We start from the raw sequence: 15,584 nt of genomic DNA on the forward strand, positions 1-15,584 counted from the left end.
ACACATATACACACTCACAGATATACACTGATATAACCACACACTGACACATACACACACAGATATATACACTGATACACACACTCAAACACATACTCATACATAAACACTCATACCAACACACTCACTCATACACACACAGATACACACACACATATGCACAAACACATATGCACACTTACAGATATACACTGATATAACCATACACTGACACATACACACACAGATATATACACTGATACACACACTCAAACACATACTCATACATAAACACTCATACCAACACACTCACTCATACACACACAGATACACACATACATATGCCCAAATACATATGCACGCTCACAGATATACACTGATATAACCACACACTGACACATACACACACACAGATATATACACTGATACACACACTCAAACACATACTCATACATAAACACTCAAACCAACACACTCAAACCAACACACTCACTCATACACACACAGATACACACACACATATGCACACTCACAGATATACACTGATATAACCACACACTGACACATACACACACAGATATACAATGATACACAAAGTGATACACACAGAAGCACTCATATGCATAAACACACAGATATACACTGACTCACGCATACATACTTATACACACACATATACATAAACACATACTTATACACACACAGATATGCACTGATACACAAGCACTGATACACTTACACATATGCACACACACATACGCATAAACACACAGATATACACTGATACACACACATATATGTTTACACAAACACATTTAAAAAGGTCACTAGGACCATGCTACTACTTACTTACTTTGCAAAGAACAGAGACTCATGTCTGGTATCTGGGGATGCCAGTGTAAATCTGCTGACCGTTATCGCAGAACTGACCTGAGGATCTCTGCGTCACTGATCACAGCTGAAACATTAAGAGCAGCTTTAAATTTGTAGAGTACATTTAGAATGTACAGGAGTTTTAAAGCTGCTCTGTTTTAGTTGCATAGTTGCCAACATTTCAAAAACATTTCCATAGACACTTAACCCTATCTGGTGCAGAGAGCCAGGAGGTGAAGGAAGTTATTGAGGACAGCTCTTTTACTTTTTTAAATCCAGTAACTGTCGATGAGTGTCCAGGCCAATATACTATGGTGATAGATTTTTTGACAGTTAGTGAATTTAAACAAGTAAGTAAGTAAAACAGCTATCCTCATTATTGAGAATGTGTGGTAGGATGTTCATAAGTAGTGAAGGTGTTCAGTCACTTAACTCCTTACTTATTTCACTCACTAATATGATCAAAAATTCAAAATGTGATTGACTGGACCTGACACAACCTCAGAACTATGATCCTATATATAGGTAGAGGGTGAATGCAGGCTTTAGAGCATTTGGCATTTAGGTGCCCCACAGCCCAGATGTTCCTGAACTGTGCACTGATTGGCACCTTCCCTCCTCCAATACTCCCTCCTCCCTTCTTTAAAACTCCATGCTCCCTCCTGCAAAACTCCCTCCTTTCTCCTCCCTGCCCTAAAACTCCCTCCTTCATCCTTTAAAACTCCATGCTCCCTCCTGCAAAACTCCCTTCTTTCTCCTCCCTCCTCCAAAACTCCCTCCTCCATCCTTTAAAACTCCATGCTCCCTCCTGCAAAACTCCCTCCTTTCTCCCCCTCCTGTAAAACTCCCTCCTCCATCCTCTAAAACTCTGAACTACTTACCTGAAAACTCCATTGTACCTCAGTTATCAGACATCAGGTATCAGGAATCAGGTGTCAGACATCAGGAGTCAAGCATCAGGTGTCAGACATCAGGTATCAGACATCAGGTGTCAGACATCAGGTATCAGACATCAGGACTCAGGTGTCAGACATCAGGTGTCAGGAGTCAGACATAAGGTATCAGACGTCAGTTATCAGATGTCAGGTGTCAGACATCAGGTGTCAGACATCAGGTGTCAGACATCAGGTATCAGACATCAGGTATCAGGACTCAGGTGTCAGACATCAGGTGTGAGACATCAGACATCAGGTGTCAGGAGTCAGACAGGTATACAGTGTCTATTTTAGGACATCCTTGCTCCCTTCTCCAATACTCCCTCCTCCCTTCCTTTAAAACTCCATGCCCCCTTTTTCAAAACTACCTCCTTTCTCCACCCTCCCTGAAAACTCCCTCCTCCATCCTTTAAAACTCCATGCTCCCTCCTGCAAAACTCCCTCCTTTCTCCCCCCTCCTGTAAAACTCCCTCCTCCATCCTCTAAAACTCTATGCTACCTCCCTGAAAACTCCATTGTACCTCAGTTATCAGACATCAGGTATCAGGAATCAGGTGTCAGACATCAGGAGTCAGGCATCAGGTGTTAGACATCAGATGTCAGACATCAGATATCAGACATAAGGACTCAGGTGTAAGACATCAAGTGTCAGGAGTCAGACATCAGGTATCAGACAACAGGTATCAGACGTCAGGTATCAGACGTCAAGTATCAGACATCGGGTATCAGGTGTCAGACGTAAGACGTCAGGTATCATATGTCAGGTATCAGGTGTCAGATGTCAGGTAACAGACGTCAGGTGTCAGAAGTCAAGTATCAGGTGTCAGACATCAGGTGTCAGACATTAGGTGTCAGACATCAGGTATCAGGACTCAGGTGTCAGAAGTCAAGTATCAGGTGTCAGACATCAGGTATCAGACATCATGTGTCAGATGTCAGGTGTCAAACATCAGGTGTCAGACATCAGGTTGAAAAAAATATCTGTTCATAATGTATTTGCATTTCATTTCATAAGGCAATCATATAATCCTTCAACTATCAATGCCATCCTATTATATTTTTTCTAAAATATTAGCTATCCACAGTCAGAAGCTTATATAGAGCAATCATAACTTTTTTTATGTTATATTTGTTATTGTAAAGATTTACGAAAAAAAATAAATATATTTGTTATATTTAAAAAATATACATTTTAGCTTGTAGTATATAAACTCCTGAACAGATATATATCACAACATTTAAACAATATACAAGGATGGCTTTGATATTTTATGGATTGTGTTGTGATATTGTGCGATTTACGAAAAAAACAATATAAATTTGTTATATTTCACAAATATACATTTTAGCTTGTAGTATATAAACTCCTGAACAGATATATATCACAATATTTAAAAAATATACAAGGATAGCTTTGATATTTCATGGATTGTGTTGTGATATTATGCGATTTACGAGAAAAAAAAAATATTTATTTGTTATATTTCAAAAATATACATTTTAGCTTGTAGTATATAAACTCCTGAACAGATATATATCACAAAATTTAAAAAATATACAAGGATAGCTTTGATATTTCATGGATTGTGTTGTTATATTGTGCGATTTACGAAAAAAATAAATATATATTTGTAATATTTCAAAAATATACATTTTAGCTTGTAGTATATAAACTCCTGAACAGATATATATCACAACTATTAAAAAATATACAAGGATGGCTTTGATATTTCATGGATTGTGTTGTGATATTGTGCTATGCCTGAGCTATGATGTCTGATGCATGAGAACGGATGGAGGTTCTTAGGAGGGAGGATGGATTTTGTTAGGAGGGAGGAGGGAGTGTCCATTCTCCTCTGAATCTCTGTCAATCAACAACAACCCATACTCCCTCCTACCTCATAAAAAAATCTGTCATCCAACAAAACTCCATCCTCCCTCTTAACAAACTCCCCCCACCCTCCTAACAAACTCCTTACTCCCTCCTAACAAACTCCATCCTCCCTCCTTAGAAACTCCATCCGTTCTCATGCATCAGACATCATAGCTCAGGCATAGCAGAATATCACAACACAATCCATGAAATATCAAAGTCATCCTTGTATATTTTTTAAATGTTGTGATATATATCTGTTCAGGAGTTTATATGCTACAAGCTAAAATTTATATTTTTAAAATATAACATATATATATATATATATATATATATTTATTTTTTTTCGTAAATCGCACAATATTACAACACAATCCATGAAATATCAAAGCCATCCTTCTATATTTTTTAAATGTTGTGATATATACCTGTTCAGGAGTTTATATACTACAAGCTAAAATTTATATTTTTGAAATATAACAAATATATATTTATTTTTTCATAAATCTTTACAATAACAAATATAACATAAAAAAAAAATATGATTACGCTATATAATCTTCTGACTGTGGATAGCTAATATTTTAGAAAAAAATATAATAGGATGGCATTGCTAGTTGAAGGATTATATGATTGCCTGATGACAAAAATGGAAATACATTATGAACAGATATTTTTTTGACACCTGATTTTTGACTCCTGACACCTGATGTCTGACACCATAACGTCTGACTCCTGACATCTGACACCTGATGTCTGACACCTGAGTCCTGATACCTGATGTCTGACACCTGATACCAGATGTCTGACACCTGATACTTGACTTCTGATACCTAATGTCTGACACCTGATGTGTGACACCTGATACCTGACATCTGATACCTGATGTCTGACTCCTGACACCTGATGTCTTACGCCTGAGTCCTGATGTCTGATATCTGATGTCTCACACCTGATGTCTGACACCTGAGTCCTGACACCTGATGTCTGACACCTGATGTCTGACACCTGATGTCTGACACCTGACACCTGATGTCTGACACCTGAGTCCTGATGTTTGATACCTGATGCCTGACTCCTGATGTCTGACACCTGATTCCTGATACTTGATGTCTGATAACTGAGTTACAATGGAGTTTTCAGGTAAGTAGCATAGAGTTTTAGAGGATGGAGGAGGGAGTTTTACAGGAGGGGGGAGAAAGGATGGAGTTTTGCAGGAGGGAGCATGGAGTTTTAAAGGAGGGAGTTTTGAGGGAGGGAGGAGAAAGAAGGGAGTTTTGCAGGAGGGAGCATGGAGTTTTAAAGTAGGGAGGAGGGAGTATTGGAGAAGGGAGGAGAAAGGAGGGAGTTTTGCAGGAGGGAGCATGGAGTTTTAAAGGATGGAGGAGGGAGTATTGGAGGAGGGAGAAAGGATGTCCTAAAATGGACACCGTACACCTGAATGCCAAATGCTCTGAAGCCTGCAAGGGTAGAATGTGATGCATTTTTGAAATATGCTTAACTATTTGTAAAATGTGCTGCATTCAATAAATATATTAGTAAACTTGTTTTGTTCTATTTCCATTTAACATATATTTACATTTCAGTTGTTTGTCTGCTCCTAAAGACCTCAGATGTAAATTTATTATCATGCAATTTTACAGAATAATGTAGAGTAATGCAATATAACAAGGCAATTGAACTACAAACCTGAAAACCTTAGTTGCAAATGTGTCACTATGTTATGTTGGATAGAAGAGTGGTGTCTTTCTATTAGCACAGTTACTATTATATACCAATGCACAGATTTATATAGATTTGTCATGTGCCTTTTTGTCATTGCTAATAACTATGCTGTAACCAAGAGCATAGCAATGACGTGTGTAAGTAATTCAGATGCTTCAATAGCTCAGCTGCTATAAAAAATAGGCCTGTCAAAAATAATCGTTTTGACGATGCATCGCGATGCGGCATGAAACGATTCTGCATCGATGCGCTGAGACGTGATAATCGATTAACGTTACCCACGTGACCAGCCTCCAGGACAAGTAACAGAAAGTGCGCGAAAGTGCGCGGTACATCGTTTTTACGTCACTGACGTCACGTCACCCAATAAAGCAACATGGGCGCTCCATGGGCGGTCTCTGGAAGTGCCGAAGTTACGCAGTAGGAGCAAAGCAGTTGTGTGTTGCCTGAGATTGATGATGGTGAATGTGATGACGATTCCGACTCCGAGTATACACGGCGGTATACAGCTACACGGCGGGCTCATTTTTATTTTGTGGGAGACAGAGGAGGAGACCTATGGTGAGAATTAGACTAACTGTTAGTTACCAAAACGTTGTACATTTTGCCAATGCCATGCCATAATTGCCATTGCCATGCCTATTGCCTCAACTGCCTACTACTTGCCATAGGTAAACTAATTATTAACTTACTTAAAGAGCAAATCAATAAGGGGTACACATTTATTACACAATAAAGCCCTTAAATCTTTGGAAGAAAATGTGGAAGTGGTTATAAAACAGGCGGACAAGGGGGGCTCAGTGGTCCTCCTTAACAGATCAGATTACATCAAAGAAGCCCTAAGACAGCTTGAAGATGTGGAAAATTACCAACATTTGAGTCAGGATCCTACTAATAGATTCCAGAGAGAACTTATGCACCTTCTGGATGGAGCAGTGGAGGATGGGCTCTTGGATGAGAAAACCTTTAAATACCTCTTCGTGGAACATCCGGTCATCCCCCTGTTCCATAATTTTCCAAAGGTGCATAAGTCACTAGAAAATGTCCAGGGTAGACCCATAGTGAATGGTATAGGGTCTATGCTGGAACACCTTTCGGAGTGGCTTGATGGAGTCCTCCAGCCTCTGGTTAAGTCACTCCCCAGCCATGCCAGGGACTCTAAGCATGTGTTGAGTTTGGTTGAAAATGTACCTTGGGAACAAGATTTTGGATGGCTCTCTGTGGATGTTGTTTCTCTATACTCCACAATACCCCATGAATGGGGCATAAAAGCAGTGACATATTTTCTGAAAGAGAAAACAACCCACAGCGACTCATTCATTATCTTTGCAGTAGATGTCACCCATTTCCTGTTGACCCACAACTATTTTCGGTTTGAGGGGGAGTTCTACCTGCAGAGACGTGGGACTGCTATGGGAGCAAAGTTTGCTCCCACCTACGCCAACCTATTTATGGGTTGGTGGGAGCGGTCCCACGTCTATGCGGCCGGTAACCCCTTCAGACCAAAAATTAGATTGTATATCCGCTACATAGATGACCTTCTATTTATATGGAGGGGAAACATGGAACAAGCACGCGAATTTGTAGACTACTTGGGACAAAACGAAGTGAATCTAAAATTCACATTTGAGTATAATAAGGATCAGGTACATTATCTGGACCTTGAGTTGAGAGGCTGTTCTTCGGGTAAGGTTTCCTCACAAGTGTATAGGAAGCCTATCTCAGGGAATAGCCTATTACATGCAAGGAGTTGCCATCCCAAACACATGCCTTACTCTGTGGCAAAGGGCCAATTTGTGCGTATTAAACGCAACTGTACTTTACCCCAAACCTATGCCACTCATGCAGATGATCTGGAAGAACGCCTGCAACAAAGGGGATACAGCAGAAAAATCATTAAGAGAGCCAGAAATGAAGTAAATAATATGCCACGGGAAACCCTCTTAAAGGATAAACCCACTCCAAAAAAGAGTACAGATAACACATTAACCTTCGTGACAGATTATTCAGCCCAGTATACACAGATTTGTGGTATAATCCGCAACCGCTTTCAACTACTGGTGGCTGATGATGCTCTCACAGAAACGGTTAAAAGAGGTTGCAGGTTTTCCTATAGGAGGAATAAAACTATAGGTAACCTTGTGTCCCCTTCTCAATTGAAAAGACCTAGACTTGAGATGGGAGCTGCTTCCTCTTGGTTAAGTCACAGAGGAACATACAGGTGCGGATATACACAATGCAAGGCATGTGAGCACGTACAGGTTGGTACCTCTTTCACTTCAGCAGTGACTGGGGAAACCTTTGATATCTCCTCCTGTGTCAACTGCAGATCTACATATTGCATCTATCTCCTGTGGTGCACGTTGTGCAATTTGCAATATGTAGGATTGACTACTAGGGATGTCCGCTCTAGAATACGCGAACATTTGTCCACAATTCGAGTAGGTAAAAGTAGTACTACATTGGTAACCCACTTTGTACAAAAGCATGACAAAGATTGTCATTCCCTTAAATGGATGATCATTGAAAAGGTACAGCACCAAAAGAGAGGAGGGAACCGTTTTGATGTCCTGTCAAAACAAGAGATGTATTGGATATTCAGGCTCCAAACTAAGAGACCTTGGGGCCTAAATTCAGAATACGATTTCATTAATTATTGGACGTGAGGGACTAATCTAGTTCAACATATCACCAGTGGGTCTTAGGCTCATCTACAGCCATGATAATGATATTGCATTCTGGTTATATTCTGTAAATATGTAACACACTAGCGTGTAGGGACCAAGTAAGTAGGTATTAGTTTTACCAGACTATGTATCTAATTAATTATATCCAGTTCTTACACTGTCCTTTAGTCATAGGCTCATTTATAAATACTGAAGACAACACCAGTGCATAGGGACCAAGGAAACAGATATTAGTCTAACTAGTCTGTGTATTTAATTAATTAAATCTAGCTTTTTACACTGTCTTCTAGTCATAGGCTCATTTATAAATATTGAAGATAACCTCTTTTACTTTAGAGATCAAGTTTTTAGGTCTCAGGGTTTCTTGAGGTTAATCTATTTGTATCTATTTGTTTAAATATATCTAGATTGGTACATTGTCCTCTAGTCATAGGCTCATTTACACTTACCAATAGGCTCGATTGGTGTTATTATCCTCCAAAAGATATATTATTAATCTGTGAGACTCAAATAGGATTACTATCTATCTAAGTGGTTGATATCGCTTTTACACTAATTTAGGGTTATGAGTATAAAACAAGTGCCTTTAGTCATGGGTTCACTATAATTTTTTTGTCATTTTTTGTTATCTTAGGTTGAATATGTTAATTTACCTCCTTTCACCTATTATTGCGTATAATGGGACTGAAGAACTATATATCAGTATTTATTTTTAGACAATTTAATTCAATTTGGCTATAACTTTGAACTGTGTACTGTAATATGTATTTCTTATGAGCATTTAGAGTTGAGTCAGTCCTGTGACAATATCATGTTCGTAATTGTATTTATGCTATTTAACATCTCTCACCCCCATTTGGCCATTTAATGAAATTATAAAGGTGATAAATCATGTAAAACTAAATATAAATGTGCTTTAAATGTTTGGGGCACTGTACCTTTAAATTTCAATTAGATGGCCAACCAATAGTAATAGAACACTGGGTATTTAAATCAGTGTACTTTTAGTGGTTTTATGGACTATGAGTACAGCTCTCCTAGCCGAAACGCGTTAGTATGTTTTGTTTGGGGGTCCCCCCACATTCTCTCTCTTTGTAATAATATATTTTTAATGGAATACTAATAAAGTGCGATTTTTATTTATTTTTTGGTGCTTGGCATGCTTTCCTGTTCTTTCTGATTGAGTATTTTTTACCACAAGCCAGCACCGTCTGCTAAGCCCACCGGAGTTACCCTCAGTGAGGAGGAAGCAAAGATTACCCTCTTCAGTTTTTCATATAGGGGCCGCTCTCAATACCTATGCCTGTGTGCGTACAGTGAAGCCTCACTATCTACATTTGTCTCATTACGGCAAGTAATTTTTATTACTCCCTGTTTGTTTACCAACGGAATATCGCAAGTCGAGGTTGACCCCTGGATGGTCATTGGATATCCTCAATACGCCCTAATTGGTTACTGACGGAAGACAAGTGGGAAACGTCAATCAGTCGGATTACCATTGGCGGAGTGACGTAAGGGACACGTTGGATACGTCACCACCTTGTTTCTATTGGCTAACAGGACGTTACTCGATGCAGGAAACACTGTTGAAGGAGAAGCCCGGCTAGAGGTGCGCTCGTTCCGCGTTGGTGGACAGGCTGTAGCCTGGGAGAGCAGGACATCCATAGCTGGTGAGAAATGTTATCTGAGTAACCTGTATAACTGAGTATAATTGGGACATTTTGTATGATTAACTTTCCAAGTGTGTGATTAAACAAATGATGATACAAGTAGAGGCCGTACATGTGAGTTTATAGACTGTACTTTTTCAACGGACTGTTTGTCATATGCTGAGCACACTGGCAGGCACTGGTTTATTTTGGGGGAATTTGATACAAGTTTGCATTACCTAAAATAATATTCAGATAAAATTTTGTCTACTCAAATACTGAGGCCCCTTGAATACCTCGATGCACTCCTGAGGGTAACTTGAATAAGTAAATTGTCCGGTTAAAACCTTAGTGGGGCAAATCTTTCCTAAAGGACTAGTTGGGACTTTCCTTTCAGTGTTACAATTAAATACTTGCCTTATTTACTTAACGTAGTATGTACTACTAATACTGCTGAGCTGACTGAGGCTCAAGCTGCTGCATAATTAATTGCTGCATTATTGAATAATATTGCATATATAAAAAATGTATTATAAATAAATATAGTATACTATTATTGTCTAATGTCTCTATTAGTCTAATCTGTATCTATCTATATCTACATGTTTTTCACATGGATGGATGGCCTGGTCTGAAGTTCTAATATTTTAATAATATACACTTTTTATATATAATAATAGTATTTATTTTTTTAATATAATACATTTTATATATGCAATTTAATATGCAATGCAATTACATGCATGTGCTGACTCTGAGTGCTCTCTTAAAAGATGCCAATCCGAAGAACCCAATCCTTGTTTTTATTTTATAAGTTAACAAAACTTAACAAGGCTAAAAGCTGCATTTTTTAAACATACTAAACTAAAGGCCATAAAACCCATTTTGTGATTCAAGAAAGTGCATGCAATTTTAAACAACTTTCCCTATTATATAATTTGCTTATCCTTTGTTGAAATGCATAGCCTCCTACTTGTGCACTAAGTATTATATAGTAAGTAATGTGTGTGCTGTGCAATGCATTGCTAATATGTCATCAACAAACGATATCTGAGAAGTATGAAGCAAATTAAATAATAGAAGTTAGTTATGATGTTTATTTAAAATTGTATTCTCTATCTGAATCATGAAAGTAAATGTTTGGGTTTCATTGCACCTTTAAGTGTGTAATATATTACAGTAACTTACAGTGTCAGTGAGTGAGTGATGTCCCCTGCAATCACAATGCAATTTGTTTTAAAATTTATGTTCGCAAAATGTATGGCATTGGCAAAGTAGTTGAAGTTACTAGTACTTGTTGATTTTACATTTGCGGCTTGACATTTTGACAACTGGAACTTAGTGTTTTTTCTTTTTTTTTAACACTGACAGAGTTCGACGTTGACAACAACATCATCCGTCACATATGTACATGTCATACTAAAATGACAGAGGGAGACAAAAAAGATAGAGAGATAAAAAATGCACCTAGCATTTTAAAAGCAAGCATCTGGGCACATTTTGGATTTTATGAACATACTGGAAAGCACGAATTGGACATGACACACGCGGTTTGTAAAGCCTGTCACACAAAAATTAAATACCTAGGGAATACTACTAACTTGAGAAATCACGTTAGACGTTTTCACTCTGAGATGCTAACCCCTGCCGCTGCCGCCAGTGCCACTGCCAAGGAAATAACAAGACTAGCTGAAGCTCATCAGCCAAGAATTGATGCAATGCTGTCAACTTTGCCACCCAACTCTGAAAAAGGGAAGAGAATAACCAAAGCTGTGGCAACTTTCATAGCGAAGGACCTACGGCCTTACTCTGTTGTGGAAAACCTTGGGTTTCGCAACCTGTTGAAGACACTAGAGCCACGTTATAAGATCCCGTCACGCAATCACTTAACAGAAAACGTTATACCTGCACTCTACCACGAAACAAAAGCTCAGGTAATTGCATCAATGAGCCAAGCCAGTCGAGTCGCACTAATGTGTGATTCATGGACTTCAGTCACGACGGAGTCTTATGTAACAGTAACTGCACATTACGTTAGCAAGGACTGGAAGATCTTGTCGCATGTGCTGCAAACGAGAGCAGTTTATGAGTCTCACACGGGTTCTCATCTGGCGGAGCTACGTCTCGTGTCGTGGAAGAATAGCAGCTGTCCGATAAATCTGTAGTGCTTGTGACCGACAATGAGTCGAACATGATTGTTGCTGCTCAAGTTGGAAAATTCCCTCATGTAAAATGCTTCGCCCATACACTGAATCTCGCATCCCAGCGGGCGCTGAAAGTGGCCACGCTCTCCAGGCTTTTAGGCAGAGTGCGATGAATATCAACATTTTTTCACCGCAGCACTACAGCAAACCACTGTCTGAAAGAAAAACAGAAATGTCTTGGCCTGAAGAATCATAAGCTGATAACTGATGTGACAACAAGGTGGAACAGCTCATATGACATGGTCGAGAGGTTCCTAGAACAGCAACCTGCAATCTGTGCCACATTGTTGTCTCCAGAAGTCAGAAAAAGTGAGTCAGATCTCTGCACTCTCAACGAAACAGATGTGTCAAATGCAGAGGATGATGTGAGTGCATTAAAGCCAATGAAAGATGCAACCACACTGATGTCAGAAGAGCGCAATCCAACTGTTTCTCTCATTGCCCCTCTAAATGCACAACTGCTCCAGAACATGACAGACACCATGGGAGACACACCCATGATCCATGAGATCAAGAATGCCATCAAAACAGATCTCCTGAAGAGGTACAGCAGTGAGGCAGAGAAGAAGATACTTTATACAGCCTCTGCCCTGGATCCTCGTTTTAAGGGACTGCCTTTTATTCTCACAGAGGAGGAGAGATTGGAGATATACAGAGGAGTGACTGAGGAGGCTGCATCCTTGGAGGTAATTTTAATTGCATCATGTTTCTTGAAAAATGTATAAATTGAAAACAAACATAAAACATACCATCCATACAAAATAGGCTTAGCTAGCAGTAGCTTGATTAGTAGCTAGTTTAATGAGTACAAGGTTTATTATATAAGTCAGTTTGAAAACGCCACAGTCAGTCAACTTTCCTCCTCCTCCGTCCACTCCCGAGTCCTTCCTAATAGATGTGAGCTGTTGCATGCATTTATTTATGCATTACTGTCTCTCTGAGCACACACATAGCATTAGCTGGCTGGCTGCTCGAGGTAATAATGAATGCTATTTTTTCTATTATTTTGTTCAAACACAGATTGAGTGTACTAGTACAGTTACATCTAGGAGGACAAACGTGGATGAAGTGCCACTGCCTGAGGGAAAAGAAACTCTGGAAGAAGAATCACCCATCGAGGAGGATAACCCTTCTCCTCCCAAAAGAAAGTCCACATCGCTGCTCATGACTTTGCTGGGACAGTCTTTCACTGACACTGAAGGTACAATAGAACCCAAGACCCCCTATGCCAAGGCTGAAGAGGAAATAGAGAAATATTGTAAAGCCCCATCTCTGCCTCTCACTGAAGACCCTTTGAAATGGTGGCATGTACATGAGGTCATATTTCCCCTCCTCTCTCATTTGTCAAAGTGATACTTGTGTATCCCAGGTACAAGCGTGTCTGCAGAGCGGGTTTTCTCCACTGCAGGAGATGTGGTAACGGCAAAAAGAAGCACCCTCAAACCAGAGCATGTGGATCAACTAGTGTTCTTACAGAAAAACCTACATATTCCATAATTCTGAGTAGTGATTCAGGTTTATAATATTAATATTTAATGTTTTTTGGCACATCCAGAAGAATGTGCTGTGTGCCCCATTGCCCAGTGCAGACTACTGTTAAGTTATTTTATATTTGTTACTGTTATATTGCTTATAACTTTTTGAAAAATTAAGCTTAAAACCTTGAGTAAATCTTTGTTGGATCACAAAATATACTAGTACACTACACGACACGACCGACCACGTCACTCTGTCACAGTCACACACACACACACAAACAATACAAAAGAAACAACACACAACTGCACACACCTCATGTGTGCGTGTCAGTGTCACCCTTCACCATGATTCACTCTTTTTATGATGTGTGGTTTTTTTGGTATTGTTTGACTGTGTGTGACTGTGACTGTGTGTGTGTTGTGTAACAATATATTTGTGATCCCATAAAGATAATCAAAGTTAGTAAATCTAGTAGTTCAATGCTACTTGTTGTATAATGTCTATTACTACTTCTAGTGTTACTGTGATGTTTGCCAATCAGGAAGTGCTCTGTTTTGTAGATGTTGTGCTATTGTTTACAGCACACCCCTGTATTGTTTGCAATGCAGTGAGTGCATAGTGCATAAGGGATTATTAATATTATTCACACTAAAAATTGTCTATTTTAAATAGACCCTTTAAGAAAGATATCATATGTTTTTGTTTATGATCCCAATCCCAAATGCCATCCCACTCCCAGGCAGATCTGTAGGGGTTAACCTAATATAACCAACCAGTTAACAATAACAATGTGTGTACTGTCTAACTGTCTTTATGAGTGTGTGAGTGTGACTGTGAGTGAGTGAGTGCCAGTTTGAAAAGTTTGTATGTATCTATCTATGAGTGTGTGTGAGATGAGTGTATTAACTGCCTTTGAATGTTTTTGTTTGTATGTGATTGTGTGTCTGTCCCAGTGTCTAAGTGTCTATGAGTGTGAGTGTGACTGTGGCTGACTGGCTGTGGTGCCTTTGAATGTTTTTGTTTGTGTGTGTGTCCCACTGTGTCTCTAGTGTCTGAGTGTCTAGTGAGTGTGACTGTCTAACTGTCAGTGTCTATGAGTGCACTATGCAGAGAGTGAGACTGAAGCCAAACCACTATAGGGGAAGGAAAAGCCTTGAGTAAATTTTTATTGGATCACAAATATACTGTACACTACAGACAGTACAGCACACACAGCACACAGTGCCAGTGCCACACACAACAGCACAATACAAAAATAAAGCACACACACACCTCAGGTGAGTGGCGTGCCACCCTTTCTTCACCATGATTTACTCCTTGATGTCTGTGTCCTTTTTTATGTATTGTTTGTTTGTGTGTGACTGCTGTGTACTGTTCAGTGACAGACTCAGTCACTGTTCAGTTGTGTGTAGTACTGCTTTAACAGTAACTAATAACTAACTAATTATATTTGTGATCCCATAAAGATAATATAATCATCAAGAAGAAACTGTAGTTATAGTAGTTCAGTTCAATGCTACTTGTTTTAAATGTCTCTCTCTCTAGTACTATTGTAAGTCTGTAACTGTGTAAACTAATTGTATATGTCACAATCACATGTGTGTGTTGTGTGCACACTCTGTGCTGTGTGTTGTGTTCCAGATTCTTCACGTGATGTTTGTTTGCCACAAATTGACAGTCATGAAGGCACAGTGGACTGCACCTGTAATTTTGTACCTATAAGGGATTTATGTTTTGTTTTCTGAGGACAATTTTCACACAAATAAGGTATTATGGTGGTAACTTAAGCTTAATTTATCTATTTTGGTTTTAATAAAATGTCTATTATTATATTATTATTACTAAGTAAGTAAAGAAATTAAATTAAAACCAACATAGATAGGTTAGACATTTATTTGTTGTTCATGTTTCTTTACAAGTGTATAGTGTACTTACTATATATAATATATACATTTAAATATTTTCTTTTATTGAAGAAGTACACTGTGAGCACTGCACTTTTTACACTACGTACTCTGTAACTACAGTTTGATGCCATAATATTGTTTCCAAACCAATACAACAATTGCCATTTAGTATTTACTGTTCTATAAACTGTTGTTGTCTGCTGTGTTCAGACTTTGCCACAGGAAGAGTGTCCTTTTTTGAGCTAATAAAATAAAAAAAAGAGTTTATTTCAA

The 15,584-nt window shown here is 38.8% G+C and overlaps 1 protein-coding gene across 3 annotated transcripts in view; it reads left to right on the forward strand.

Moving 5' to 3' along the window:
- Nucleotides 1–15,584, forward strand: part of LOC128655893 (embryonic protein UVS.2-like) — a 116,339-nt gene extending 100,755 nt beyond the window's left edge. For all 3 annotated transcript variants that reach the window (XM_053709484.1, XM_053709483.1, XM_053709485.1), the window contains 2 exons: nucleotides 11,093–12,611; nucleotides 12,946–15,584. In XM_053709484.1, the coding sequence (XP_053565459.1) occupies nucleotides 11,093–11,886 (794 nt within the window). In that variant the 3' untranslated portion in view covers nucleotides 11,887–12,611; nucleotides 12,946–15,584. The remainder of the gene's footprint in view (nucleotides 1–11,092; nucleotides 12,612–12,945) is intronic.

This window comes from Bombina bombina, chromosome 4 (assembly GCF_027579735.1).
Source record: "Bombina bombina isolate aBomBom1 chromosome 4, aBomBom1.pri, whole genome shotgun sequence".
Classification (NCBI taxonomy): Eukaryota; Metazoa; Chordata; class Amphibia; order Anura; family Bombinatoridae; genus Bombina; species Bombina bombina.